This window comes from Vespa crabro, chromosome 20 (genome assembly GCF_910589235.1).
Source record: "Vespa crabro chromosome 20, iyVesCrab1.2, whole genome shotgun sequence".
NCBI lineage: Eukaryota > Metazoa > Arthropoda > Insecta > Hymenoptera > Vespidae > Vespa > Vespa crabro.
This window is the reverse complement of record NC_060974.1, coordinates 3714003-3730000: the sequence shown is the minus strand read 5'-3', so window position 1 is coordinate 3730000 and position 15998 is coordinate 3714003. Positions and strand designations below refer to the sequence as shown.

Below are 15998 nucleotides of genomic sequence, written 5' to 3'. Positions count from 1 at the left end.
AACAAAAAAGATAAGTAAAACAAAGGAGAGAAAGAGAGAGAGAGAGAGAGAGAGAAAGAGAATTTTTTTTTATATTACTTATAAACTTCTTTTATAAACTTTTCGTTAAAAAAAAATTTTTTTATTCCCTCTCTCTCTCTCTCTCTCTCTCTCTCTCTCTTTTCTAACATTTAATTAATTTTTTTCTCCTACCCAATTTTTTCCTTTTCTTTCTTTTTTCAAGTTCTTCATTTTATTTAAAAATAATTCCAATTGATATTCCAAACCAAAAATTAGAATCATTGCCATAATCGTTGTTAAATAGTTTTAGAACAGCTGGCACGCGAACGATAATACCGCTATTTCAATGTATTTTTGTTATACACATATACATACACATATAGATATATTGATATGCGTGTAAATAGATCTGTATGAATGTATATACATTTACATGTGCGCTAAGTCGAACGTTAGGATGCGTTGCAAATCGTTACGCAAAAGAGTTTTTCGTACGATTTAAGATCGCTTTGTGACGACAACAGTACGAACGTGACGATATATGTGTATATATATATATATATATATATATATTTGTACGTGTATGCACGCGCGCGCGCTCGCGCGATCGTGTTTGCATATATATACATATATATATGTATAAGTATACGTGATGGTGTTGCACCGATTATATTCATATTATGTTGGTATAAAAAAGATATAGTAGAGTATTAGTATTAGTATTAGTTTAGTAGTGGAAGTTTAATAGTAATAGTAATAGTAATAGTACTAGTAATAGTATAGTAGTAGTAGTAGTAATAGTAGTAATAGTAGTGGTAGCGTACGGGTATATCAATGATATGCCAGGAGAATACTACTGTGTTCGCCTAATGCTCTCTTCAGCCCTCAGTTCAACGCAGTCCGCAGACATCGACGGCCGATTCGTCGTCAGCAACAGCCATTCTGTCTTTCACGTGTTTCTCCTTCATACCATTATTCTGTGTTTTTCTAGTTTAAATTTATTTATTTATTTGCTTGTTCATTGAGAGAAAAAAAAATATATATATATATTTATACATATAGAAAAAAAGAGAGAGGGAGAGAAAAAGAAGAAGAAGAAGAAGAAGAAGAAGAAGAAGAAGAAGGAGAAAAAAAGAACAAAAAAAGGCATTTACATGTCACGTTTTTTTTTTCACTTTTCTTACTTATTTTGCATTTTCTTTTTCGTTTCTTTTCTTCCTTTTTTTTTTTTTTTGAATTAACAAAATTTCATTCATTATCAGATTAATTCGAATGTAATTCTTAAGAAGATATGTAAGAAATATTTATATTATCTTAAAGTGCAACGATCTGCGAAAGTGTTTTATTTGTTTGTTTATTTATTTGTTTGTTTGTTTGTATATATGTATATATATATATATATATATATATATATATATATGTGAAAAAGTTTATTAATATCATTTGTAACGAATGAAATGGGTGAGTATTAAAGTATAAATTCTATCAGTTACTTTGTTAAATTATAGTGTTAATATTATTTATATACATTTTTATATATTTCTTTTTATTTTAATTCATACACACAGAGACACATACAAACATATAGACAGACAACCAAATATACATACGAATATATATATATATATATATATGTATATGTACATACATAGAGGCACTTTCGAAGTGCATATTATTTTTATTTTATTATATTAATATTAAAAAATATGTTACATACTTACGTACATATATACAGATATATGTATGTAATATATATATATATATATATATATTTATATTTATATTCACATACACGCACATTTCACAGAGTTAATTTGAGTTGTTTAGTTTGTTGTTGTAAAGAACGATAGCAAGAAAGATAAACTTCCTGTTTGATAAGGCTCCAAGTGATATATGCTCTTCAAATTTCTCTTTCTCTCTCTCTCTCTCTCTCTCTCTCTCTCTTTCCCTATTTCTCTTTCTTCTTCATTTCTTTTCTCTAACGTTTCTTGAAACGACAGGAAGGAGAGGGTGGGTGGGTGGGTGGGGAGTTAAAGAACAAAATAAAAGAGAGATCGTTAATAGGAACTATGTCAGAGGTTGAAAGTCATTGATAAAAAGAAAGAAAGACAGGAAGAGAGAGAGAGAGAGAGAGAGAAAGAAAGAGAAAATGGGAGATTATTATATAAACGTCGAAACGAATGTTTTTATTCGATAAACGTAAAGTTACGATTACGTTGAAACTTTTTTAATTACGTTCATTATTCATCGAAAAAGAAGAAACATGAACACATGAAAGAGAGAGAGAGAGAGAGAGAGAGAGAGAAGGTTGGATATAGTAAAATATCTTAATCAATGAAAATCGATTCAAAGTTTTACCTATCGGAAGTGTTCATTTTCTTTTTTTTAACAAAAAATATTCATTTGACACAAATAGAAATAAAAAAAAGAAGGAGAACAAAGAAATGAAATAGAATTGTTAATACTTTATATTGTATCGGTGTATGTACTTTTTGTACATATATATATTTATATGTTGTTTAGATTTTATTTCATTCCTCTCGAACAAAATTTATTACCTACTGTTTGTTCTTTTTTTTCTGTTTTTTTAATTAATAAAATAGTATAGATTATGTTTTATATAATATAATTATAGTTATATATATATATATATATATATATATTATTGTTTATTTTAATTTAGTAATATTTTTGTTATATTATATTACCAATCTGATTTTTTATATAGATACTAGAAAAAAAGGGAAAAAGGAAAAAAAAGGACAAACGAAAAGAGACCAAAAAAACAAAAAAAAAAAAAAGGAAAACAAGAAAAATTCAAATCATCGAGGAATAAAAAATCTTCCTGTCTCCTTTTTTCTCGCGTTTTCTTTTTTTTTTTTCTTTTTTCCCTTTTTTCCTGCGAAGCATATTACAAAGAAAAAATATATATATATATATATATAAAAAAGGAAAAATAAAAAGAAAAAAGAAGAAAACAAGAACAAGTAGTATCGTGACGTAATTCCTAAAGTGGATAAATCGTCTTCTTCATCTTTTCCACATCGTTCTTAATACCTTAATTAAGTTCGCCGTACGTGTTCCGTACGTTTTGTGCTTAACTCGATGGAAGACAGAAAGAAAAGTTTAAAATGAAATGAAAAGAAATGGAAATAAATATTAGAATGAACGATAATAATAGGAATTTGTTATTTAATATATATTAGTTATTGACTTGGTTATTTGATTAAACGAATATCTTCTTATTTCGCGCGTGGAACTCTTAATAGACTTTAATTAATGATTGTATCTTTGTCTCTCTCTCTCTCTCTCTCTCTCTCTCTCTCTCATCCCTCTTTCTCTTTCTTTCTTATTCTCTCTCTTTTCCTCTTGATCTTCAACTACTTCATTAAATCAAGTGACTCACGACAACTTACGGAATTCAACACTTCTTGTGTATTCTTGTGGAAAAATTTAACTGAAAAATTTCATTCTTTTCTTTGAAAAAAAAAAAAAAAAAGAAAAATATATATATATATATATGTATATATATAAATTAAGTTTAACAATATAAATCAAATGAAAGTAATTATTATTTCAATATATAATATTTATATGCTATATTAAATATTAAATATATTGTTATATTTTATTACACATATATAAATTAATGATATATTTATAATATATTAAATATATTATTAATATAGTTTATATACGTATATGATAATGTATTATTTAGTATAATATCATTATAAGAATATAAAATGTTTTTTTATATTACGATATGTTATTTTTTTTTTTTTTTTTTTTTTTTTTTTTTTTAAAGTAATAATATTCACACATAAAAGAATATTACAGATTACGGATAATCGATTTGTTAATCATTATTTATTATATATGAAATGTAAGAATGAGAGAGTGAGAGAGAAAAGGAGAAAGAGAGAAAATAAAAATAGATAGAAAGAAAATGTATTTTTTATGAATCTGAAAATTTCAACGAACTGCCCTTCTACGAGAAAGCGTTTATACTCCCTCAAGGTAGAGGGTTGTGGCTGAATTAAGTCGTGGGTAGTAAGGGATGATTCATCCCTTCATCGAAAGAAAACGAATCGATATCAAAACGTGCCCTGTCTCTCTCTCTCTCTCTCTCTCTCTCTCTCTTTTTCTCTCTCTTTCTCTTCCCCTCTTTCGTTCCACTCTTTTCTCGTCTAGGACACGTGTCCTGAGAATGACCTTTGTCAAGGTTAATACTCTTTGTCAAACGCAATAAAGTAAAGCTTATATATAAAATAAAAAAAATTTATATAACAAACAATTAAGCCAATGTTTCATTATTCGTACTCGAAATCTTTATCGCGAAATCTAATTTCATTGAAATTATATAAATATTATTTTGTCATGCGATTTAAATTAATCTCAATTGATATAATTATATGGAATTAGATGTTATGGAAAGAAAAAAAAAAAAGATAAAAGAGAAAAAAGAAAAAAGAAAAAAGAACAGAAAAGAAAGAAGTATAATTCCTTAATACAATATTAATAATTTTTAAACAATTTATTTACTTATTTATTTTTTTATCTATTTATTTATCTATTTATTTAAATTTCTTAATACTTGTATATTTTGATTTTTTAACAGAAATCACGAGGGACTTATCATCGATTTATAAATAATTAAGGATTGAATAGAATTAATTTAAAGGCATAAAGAGAATATGGAAGAAGATATATTATTATTATGAGCAACGTTGTTAGATTGACGATTTTAATTTTGATAACAACATTGACTTATATGAAGGCATTGACAATTGTCAATCATCATACCGACGACGAATATGTACTCGAGCATGAAGTCCTTTACGAGGATGCGATCAACGAAGCAAAAAAACTCGAGATTTATCCTGGTAAAATAATCATTTAAATGATTAACAAATTTATATTAATGCCATATAACACGTTTATCTACATACCTATGTAAATTTATTTGTATACATGTACATTTACGTATATATATGTGTGTGTGTGTGTGTGTGTGTGTTTATGCATTTACATTGTAATGTTCTCTAGTCTATCGTAGAAATGTAGTACGAGTTAAACAATTTTGATATGGTTTTAAACCTGGATACGTTTGTTTATCATATCTAACTAAGAATAACTCTCCCTTTGATCTGATCAATCCAGAACAATGAAAGATCGGAAGAAACGAATGCACTCGAATAGGATTGATTTTAGGATAAGTGTATTGTTCTTATTTAGGATGTAACATAGTCGAGATGAAACGTGGACTATGTTAATATACATACATATGTAATGTACATAATGGCGGCGGCTGACGGGTTCTTTGCTTTACTTGAACGATCACCTTGTTCTCGATCTCTACGTTATATACTTACTTAGATCTCTTTGAACGACGTCAATGTCTAACACACCTTTTATTTATCTTCTCTTTTTTTTTCTTTCTTTTTTTCTTTTTTTTTTTTTTTTTTTTTTTACTTGGATCACGTTCACAATATTTGTAAAAGTTTAATAACGTTTAATCAAAATAATCTCTCTCGATTGGATTATTTTATATCACGGTTTATTATTATTTCAGGTCCAATACCAGGATGTAAACATTGCACCAATTCAGAGATAACCTATTGCAAGAATGGAAGCGTCATTAATGATCATTGCTGTTGCGACGGTAGTTACAATAGTAAGTACATAAATATACATATATTGCAATGATTAATAAAATTATCTAATTTGATTATTATCATTGTGATATGACTTCTTTTTTTTTCTTTTTTTCTTTTCGATTTACATATAAGGTGTTTAGGGATTTTTTTTTCAGTTGACATACTTATTTCTCGGTCTTATCTTTGTGTAATAATTTTTCCTTTTTTTTTCTCTCTCTCTCTTTCTTCTCTTGATTTCCTTTTTTTTTCTTTCTTTCTTTCTTTCATTCTTTACGATCTCTTATCAAAGTTCGTTCGGAACAAACACAACCCTACATTAATTACAGTTTATATATATATATACTTTTTTTTTTTTTTTTTTTTTCTTTACAAAATTTATACAGAATTTATGTTTCATCTAAGATTATTTTTTTTTTCTCATATATAATACTTATTCATGTATTTTTAATATCATATTTATGTAAGGTGTGCACACACATACATACACATACATACATACATACAGGGATAAAAAACATAGTTTTCTTTTTTTTTTTTTTTTTTTTTCGAATTACGATTTCTCTCGTTTTATATATATATATATATGATTCGCGAGATAACAAAAGCGTTAGAAAAACGATAGTCTCATTCAGACGATAGTTCGTGCGTGAAAAATGAATGTCCTCGTACGCGAGCGATCCTTTTTACGTGTGCGCATAGTAATAGAAAAGAAAAAGAAAAAAAAAAAAAAAAAAAGAAAAAAAAAAGAAAGAAAGAATAATAATCGAATCGTTCCTAATGTCGACTTCTAATTCGTCTCGTTCTATCCTCTCTATGACAGGACATTATATCCCATTATAATAATAACGATCGGCGACGTATTTGCCGTGAGTATAACAAAAAAAAAAAAAAGAAAAAAAGAAAAAAAGAAAAGAAAAAAAACAGAAGAAGAAAAAAGAAAAAATCAATTAGCTCGCCAGACTTTGCGTACAACTTTGATTTAAGCTTAAATCTAAATGGAAAATAATTAGTCCGACCTATTAGTTTTTCGATGAATTGAAAGAGAGAAAAATGAAAGATGAAAAGAAAAAAGAAAGGGAAAAGAAAAACAAAACAGAAAAGAGAAAAGGAAAAAAAAAAGAAAAGAACGAACACGATACAAGTGCGATTTAATAATTGAGATAGACATTATCAATTAAATCATTTATTAATTAATTAATATAATTGATTAAAGAGATTTGTAATTGAAATTTGTTTCCTTCGAGAATTCAAATATACTATTCTAATAATGATAAATAGAAGATCATTATTATGGATTATAGAACGTATTATCGCTAATTGAACGGGTTAAAGACATCGAAGGAATGATTTAAAAAAAGAAAAAGAAAAAAAAAAAAAAAAAAAGAGAAAAAATTATTTAAGCAAGCTCACCAGAAGCCATTATTTGACTTTAGCCGGTAGTAACAATGAAATCGCGTTGCTGCACGTACGAAGTGCACGTACGCAGAATACATAAAATCCTTTTAACCATTCGATCGATCGTGAATCGATCGTTTAGTTCGTTACTTTCTGCATGTTACCTTAAAGACATTGTTGACCGGTCACAGGAGTATACTCGTGTTCGTTTAATGTACATGCAATTTTTTTTTTTTTATGCACGTGTGTGTGTGTGTGTGTGTGTATGCGCGCGCGCGCATATACGTAATTTTATTTCAAGTATAAAATCGTTTCAATCGTTGTTACAAGTATTTGTTATATTGGCCAATATTAAGTTTCGATTAAATTTCTTTTTTCTTTTTTCTTTTTTTTTTTTTTTTTTTTTTTTATGAATTATTCACGTTTAATATTTTTTATTTAATAATAATGGATTTACCAAGTTTGATAGGTTAAATTATTATTTAATTATATTATTTAATATGTAATATTATTAAAATTTCTAATACATGTAATAATGTAATAATTATTACTTATTTACGTATGAGAAATAATAAATAATTTGACAAATTCGTGGCTCTTTACGATTTTCTTTTTCTTTTTATTTATTTTATTTTATTTTATTTTATTTTATTTTATTTTATTTTATTTTATTTTATTTTCTTTTCTTTTTCCTTTCTTCCTTAATGTATGAATTTTATTTTTCAAATGACAATGGAAAAGAGAAAGGTCAAGAATTTTTCCCAATGGAAAAGTCTATCATGAGAGATCGTATTAAAGGATAATTTATATTCTTTTATTTTTATTTTAAAAATCAGCTGATTAGTATGTTAATATTGTAAACGTTAGAAATGTTAATTTGACAGGCATATGAAAATATTTTATTTGTTTATTTTATATATATATATATTATTATTATTATTATTATTATTATTATTATTATTATTATTAATGAATGAATTATATTATTTTATTTGTTTAGCTTAATTTTGTCTATCTTATCACGTTTTCTTCCTCCTTTTTAAGCTAATACACGATAATGTAAATTAACGTAAAGAAACAACACAGGAAGTATTATTTTTTTTTGTTATCTCTTTAAGAAAATTAACCATAGGCACACATTAGATACTAAACCGGTTGTTGATTATAACTATTTTACATGCATGATGTAAAAGTTTATTATTCGGATATGAGTTTATTTAATAGTCTATTAAAATCATCTATTCAAAATTTCTTATATATATATATATATATAAATTATTATACTTTTATTATTCTTTTATTTTTTATTTTTATTGTTATTATATTATATTTTTTTTTAAGTTTATATATATATATATATATATATATATATATATATATAAATTCTATTATGTGAACAATCGTGATTAATAGTATGAAATATGTATGTAATATATATGTCTATTTCGTGGTTTGTTAGTTCGTAAATTTTCCATTGTTTTAGAAGTGTTCCCCTTCGTTGAACACACTTGTCGCGTGGGACCAGAAGAATGCAAAGTAGAGGCTGGAGATTGTGCAGAGTATACAAGATTACGTGAATGTTGTTGTCACTCTTATTTGGCTTCTGTGTGTAAGTTAAAGAAAGAAAGAAATATATATATATATATATATATATATATTATCATATATTATACTATACTATACTATACTTATAGTATACTTCATAGTTATGTTATAATTATATTATATTAATATAATTATAAAATTGTTATACTATATAATAATTGATAAACTGATAATAATAACAATAATGTAATGGTATAGTATAGTATAGTATTGTATAGTATAGTATAGTATTGTATAGTATAGCAAATAATATATTATACTACTTAATATATTTAAATTAATAATAATAATATAATAGAATAGTATAATTATTGTTTAATAATTATATTATTTAATAGTAGTTATTATATTAATACAGAGATAGAGTATAATTTATATTTGGATTTATCAATTGTTCATCAATTATTATTTTTTCTTTTTTGCTTTTCTTTTTCTTTTTTTTTCTTTTTTTTTTGGTTATTTTTCTTTATATTTTCATTCCAGGGAAATATTTAGCAACTGGCGAAGGATCTCGCAATGATGCAAATTTAACAATGTTCCTGATTATATTAGCGATGGTGCTCGGATTATACTTAACGTAATATACGATTATAATAAATCTTACCAAATATTTTGTACAGTAAGGATTATACTCCTTAATAAATTATTTTTACATCGATCAATAATATTAAGTTGACAGATGAACGAATCTCTTCGTTTGTTCGTTCATTTTTCTTTTTCTTTTTTTCCAATTTTATATATATCAAAGGAAGCAAAGTAAAAAATGAAAAAAAAAAAAAAAAAAAAGAACCAAGAAGGCAAAGAATGAATTTTTCAATTATTTTAATATATACACAAACGGCAGTTTTAAGCAGTTCGATTAAACGTAATCATTATTTATTTATTATTATGATTATTTTAATGACGTTCGAATTTGAACGAAAGTTAAATTTAATAATTGATCATTATAAAATTCTTTGAGAAATTTTAATGATTACGACAAATAACAAAAATAATTAGCCAGACGTATATAAAACGATTAGAATTTTAAAGATAATGATAAAGTATGGATGAAGGAAATGATAATAAAAAAAAAAAAAAAAAAGAAAAAAGAAAAAAAAAGAAAAGAAGAAAAAAAAAGAAAAAAAAAAAAAAAGAAAGAACTCTGGGATTAAGTTTAATGACGACACGCGAACCTTCTTTTTCCTTTTTCTTCTCCTTCTGTTTACGTCACAATTTATATTGTCTCTCTGCTTACTTCCTCTCGTAAAATAAAATTGACGACGATTTCAAAGAGAGAAAGAGAAAGAAAAAGAGAGAGAGAAAGAGAGACTTTGATATAAAGAATTGTAATCGATTAGCGGCGTTGTTTAATTCACGCATACACATACACGCGCACACTAATGTAAATTCACGAGCTCATTCACACGAGAATTATTACATTATCCATTTTGCATATTTCTTTGTTTTTCATTTATCTTTTTTTATTAACGTCATATGTTCATGTATCAATCAAAAATGTTAATTAGAATTGAATGTGTGCTTAAGGATTCGTAAGTCTATGAAACAAACAAATCGTCAGAATTTTACACTTTTAGTGAATGGATAAGAAGGTCAATGTGATAATATGCTAATATTGACGAACTTTCTATCTTGACGAACGTTCATTGAGCCTACTTTCGTTTTTGCCCTGGAAAAAGAAAAAAAAAGAACATGGAAGAAAAAAAATAATAAATTGGATTTACGTGTATGATGTTTAGAGACAAATTTAATTGGCGATTAATAACATCTAATAATATTCAAAAGAATTTTCTTCATATAAATTTTTTTTCTACTTTCATTTACTTTTCGTTTTGTAATTTATCATTAAGTATTATATACATATATATATATATATATATATATATATATATATATATATATATATATATGATTCTACTTATCTACTCGTTCATTTTGCTTGTGTGTATGTGAAGATGTCAGTGAGATCAAGCCATATAACCAGTTTCAACTAACGGACTCCGTGAATACTTTTGATACCACCATAAGGTATCTCAGATATACGTGGTTGAGTAATCTCACGTAGTTTCACGAAAACGATCGACGATTTCATTTCGTTCCTTCGAAAAACTTTGTGGTGTTTGTTGTTCCAATTGAGAATATCTATGGGACGACATAGAATGAATCTTTTCGTGGCTTTATTTGTGATATTTATCCTCCGTAACAACGTATTGGGTGTATCAAGTAAGTCGTATAATTCATTATATCATAAATATAATTTATATTATTCAATGATTATATTAATATAAATTAAAAAGAAATATTATTAAATAATAGAATTAATACGCTTTAATTTATTTATTAATATTGTAGGAATAATGTGTAATAGCATATATTGCGTTTGAATTATAAATTCAATTTTGTAAAAAAAGAAAAATCTTTGTCCCTAACCATAGATAACCCGAACGACAGCAGTGACTTGTCGGATAATCAATCATCAGGGGCTAAGTTTTTCTACACTCCGGAGCCTCGAGCCGATATTCGCCAGTACTACGATGTACCATCGGTCGGTAACATTTACCGACCGTACCCTTCAATCGATAAGTAAGTATACTGTTTTCGTTTTATCGAACGAGTTTCTATTTTATTTCTTATATCTACGATATCGTTGGTCAATGTACGCGCTCTTATTTTCGAATGATTTTTTTTCACTTTTTCATTTTTTTTTTTTTTCAGAAGAAAGTGTCCGCTATGCGATAGCTCCATATATCCCTATTGCAGTGAGAAATTGTTACACGATGCTTGCTGTTGCACAAATCCTTACATCGAAGAATTGCCGTATCAGTGCAAATTGGCTGATTGTCGATTTTTACACGCCAACAGTTGCAGAGAACATCGACTTATAGCGAATTGTTGTTGCAGCGACGATTATCGTTCTCTATTGAAAACTTTCGCGACGAAGACGTCGTCCTTGTCCTCGTCGTAGTTTTATTCAACAAAAAGAACGAAGAAAATTAAGCGGAAATATCTAAATAGAACTTTCTTCATCATCATTTTCTTCTTCGTCTTCTTCTTTCTTGTCAAAGTTCATCGCGCAAATGAACGCTTCTTCGTGCGACGTAAAAGAAAACTGGGTCAATGAAATCGTGACAAGGGCTGCGCTTGATTGTTAATTATTCGAGTCAATTAATCTTGAATTGCATTCAATAAAATTACACTGGGATAAAAATGTTCTTGCTTGTTCTCATTATTTTATCACGACCGATAACAGACAATCTTCATTTATTATTATCATTTCTTATTTCTCCCCACCTCATTCTTTCACTTCTCAATATATTTTTCTTATTTACTTTTCGTTACTTTCTTCTTCTCTCTCTCTCTCTCTCTTTTTTCTTTTTCTTTTTTTTATTTTTACTTTTCCTAATTCTTTCATTTTAATAATATTTTTATCTTTTAACAAGATCACACCTCTCTCTCTCTCTTTCTCTTAAGCAAAAAAAAAAAATAAATAAATATATAAACAAATAGTAATTAATTAAGTTAAGAAGAACATTGATTAGCCTGATTATGAGTAACAATAGAAACGATTAGTGAAAAATAAGTCGATCCAACTCTCTCACCCTTTTCTTTTTTGTTTTTTTTTTTTTTTTTTTATATAAATTTCTTTCGTCGAGGAATAAAATAAAAAAAAAAAAGTAAAAGAGATAAAAGAAAAAAAGGAAAGACTTCGAGAAGAGAGAGAGAGAGAGAGAGAGAGAGAGAGAGGGGATGGGGGAAAGAAAAGGAAAAAAAAAGAAAAAAGAAAAGAAAGGAAAAAACGTAAAAAAAAAAAATAATGAAAGAGGGACAGCCAGATTCGAAAATAGAGCAGACCCGAGCCCCCTTATTCTTTATCTCGGGGGGTAAGCGATCTACCAAGGTAGCGAAGGTCACAGTCAAGGTCGTACACGTGTCGTCGTTGGGCCGAAATGGGTGGTCCTTTATCGTGGCCCCCACGTGCACCCCCACTTCTCTGAACTGAACTTCTACGCGGCTTTAACCGGCGTAGACACATTAGAATGTCAGACTGTTTATAGAAGCAGCAACGAGATGCGTTTAAGTGTTGTATACTAACCGCATAATAATAAATATATATATATATATATATATATATATATATATATATATATATATATAAATAGTTGCAACAGTGTGGCTGATTTCAATAATCAAACAAAACATGATCTTTTTTTTTGCTCTTTTTTGTTCGTTTATTATTTTTTCTTTTTTTTTCTTAATTATCTCCGTTACGTTATAGACAGAGAGACACAGAGAAAGAGAGAGAGAGAGAGAGAGAGTGTGTATGTCATTTTATCACAATATTTTTTTTTATTTGTCGTTTCTTCTCTCTTGTGTTTTTCTTTTTTTATTTTTCTCTTCTTGCTTCCCTCTCTCTCTCTCTCTCTCTCTCTCTCTCTCTCTCTCTCTCTCCTTCTCTCTCCCTTTTTTCATTCTTTATTTCTTTCTTAAACGTTATCAGAAGATTTTTTAGTTGTTGAAAGAGATAAATATTTTCGTGAGCAAGTTCAAAGAATTTCGTTTGATTTTTAAGTTTTACTCGTGTCTTCTATAAATATATAATAAATATAAATATAAAAATATATATATATATGTATATGTATGTATATATGTATGTATGTATGTACGTAAGCAAGAGGGTTTGCCTTTGAAGCTCAAAGTCAAGGTCACGCACGTGTCGTAGGGCGGAGCACAATCCGGGCCCCGTTGGCTTCTATAATAAAATATTTCTGTCTTCTTCTGTCTTACTCCCACTACTTTTCTGACTCTCTCTCTCTCTCTCTCTCTCTCTCTCTCTCTCTCTCTCTCTCTCTCCCTCTTTTTTTTTTATTCTCGATCTTTCTCATTCGATGGACGATGATTTTAGATGGAATAAGTTTCAAGAGAAAACGCAATTCACGTCCATGTAAATTTCATTTTTATCATAAATTAGCCTAACTATGACGAAAGATCGTAAACGTATTACATACGTATATATCTCATATAATGGAATTTACACGATCTAACATCTTTAATAACTTAGACGTCATTATTTGATTCATCTATATATATATATGTATGTATGTATGTATGTATGTATGTACGATTTCTCATGTTCAACATTTATACTAAAATAATTCATTCTATTTCTTGTTATCTCTAAATGGCCATGAGAAATAGAAATATACCTCTTTAAAATAAATCTAAATTATTCGTTTCGATAATTTTTCTATGTATTACAAAAAGGAAAAAAAAAGATATATATATATATTACATTTACATTACATTATATATTATCTTAGTTATATATTACACATATGTAACAATAATTCATTCTACTTTGTTTCATTTTTTTTTTTTTTTATCTCGCGGGAGGTTCTCGTAACAACCGATACGATAGGTTTAACATCAAATTCGACCTGAATATTCTTGAGATACATATGTACTATATACATATATATGTATACATATACACATATTACATATTATATATATTTATATATATATATATATATATATATATATATATATATTTTTAGATAAGAAAAAGAAAAGGAGAGAGAGAGAGAGAGAGAGAGAGAGACAGAGGAAAAAAAAAATAAAATTAGAGGAACCTTTGACTGCTCACGTTTTTTTTAACTAATGTCTTCTATACATTATCTATTCACGATATAATTATAATTTTGTCGTAATATAAATACATAATACGCAGTAAAGTAAAAAAACAAAACTCCTTGTTAGAAGACTTGTTAGATTGTTAGCGATTGCTTATTTAAATGATCCACGGAAAAATACTCGTACTCTTTTTCTTCGAACACTTTACAAACGCACACACAAACACATACACACACATACACACACACACACACACACACACACACACACACACACACATATATATATTAAACGCATAAATGTGATAAACACATAAATTTGAGATTAAAGAGACATTTTTAACTATCTCTTTCTTGTTCTTTCAATGTTTTCTCTTCTTCTTTTTTTGCCTTTCTTCTTCTTTTTTCCTTCTTCTTTTCTCTACTCCTTTTTTTCTTTTTCTTTTCTTTTCTTCTCTTTCCTCTTTTCCTCCACGCTTTCTTTATTTTCCCTTTCAATTTTAATTCCTTCATCGAGAATCTTAATTTTAACCTTTTGCAATATTCAATTTGGTTTCTTCAATTCTTTTTTTTTTTTATGTGTATATATATTTATATATACATCTCTATTTCTCATGCCTTCGAATGATTACGATTTAATACGTTCTAATTATACATATATTTAGAAATAAATATAATTATAATAATATCGTTCTAATCGACACGATTAATAATTATTTTGGTTTTTATCGTAATTGTAAGTTATTTATCGTGTATGAAAAGTGAAAGTGAGAATGTAAGAGTGAATATAACGGGAGAGTAAGAGTAAGAGAGAGAGAGAGAGAGAGAGAGACAGACGATTTATCAATCGTCTCTCAATCGTAATTAGTTCAAAAGGGAGTTCCCGTTTTGAACTTTGACATACATACATATAACTACATATACGTACGTAGATATATACGTATGTAGATACTTATAATATACATATATATATATATATATATATATATATATATATATATATATATATATATATATACATGTACGTAGATAACCGATGATTTGAGAAAAAGTATCGTGAGAAAGTCGTGGAGGCATCTTTTTTGCACTCAGCGTGAGGGCCTCAAGGACGACGAAGAGTTACACGTGCCAACCATTTCAGGGCGACAACCCTCGATATGCCTGCGTTTGGGACCAGGCATGACATTCCAATGTGTCTCCTCTCTCTCTCTCTCTCTCTCTCTCTCTCTCTATATCTATCTATCTATCTATCTAACTCCGTTTTCTTATTCCTCTTTTCTTCTCTCTCTTTTTCTTTTTCTTTTCTTTCTTTTCCTTTTTCTCTTTTTTTTTTCTTTTTCCTTTTTTTCGTTTTCTCTCATATCCCTCTTTCATTCTTCTTTTTTATTTTTTTCACTTACATATATTTATCCATTCATTCATTCATTCATTCATTCATTCATTCATTCATTCATTCATGTTTTTTAACTGTTTCTACGGAGATTCATTTATGCGTCAGAAAAATTATGTATTTATTTATTTATTTATTTATTTATTTATTTATTTATTTATTTATATATTTATTTCTTTATTTATCTTATTTTTGTCCTATCAGAAACAATTTTTCAAAGAGAGAGAGAGAGAGAGAGAGGTTAATATTACAATCGATAAGATCGAAATAGTTGTTTTCCATTTCTTCTTTTTTTGTTTCCCTGTTTTTTTGTTTTCT

General features: G+C 27.2%; 2 protein-coding genes across 2 annotated transcripts; both read left to right on the top strand.

Moving 5' to 3' along the window:
* The first annotated feature begins 1158 nt into the window (after positions 1-1158).
* Positions 1159-9344, top strand: LOC124431120. Its single transcript, XM_046978590.1, has 5 exons — positions 1159-1461; positions 4622-4886; positions 5576-5677; positions 8539-8664; positions 9144-9344. Exons 2-5 carry the CDS (start codon positions 4721-4723, stop codon positions 9239-9241), a joined length of 492 nt encoding a protein of 163 aa, XP_046834546.1. The 5' UTR covers positions 1159-1461; positions 4622-4720; the 3' UTR covers positions 9242-9344.
* Positions 9345-10625: 1281 nt separating this feature from the next.
* Positions 10626-12003, top strand: LOC124431121. The gene is made up of 3 exons (XM_046978591.1): positions 10626-10883; positions 11096-11243; positions 11376-12003. Exons 1-3 carry the CDS (start codon positions 10805-10807, stop codon positions 11623-11625), a joined length of 477 nt encoding a protein of 158 aa, XP_046834547.1. The 5' UTR covers positions 10626-10804; the 3' UTR covers positions 11626-12003.
* The last annotated feature ends 3995 nt before the right edge of the window (positions 12004-15998 follow it).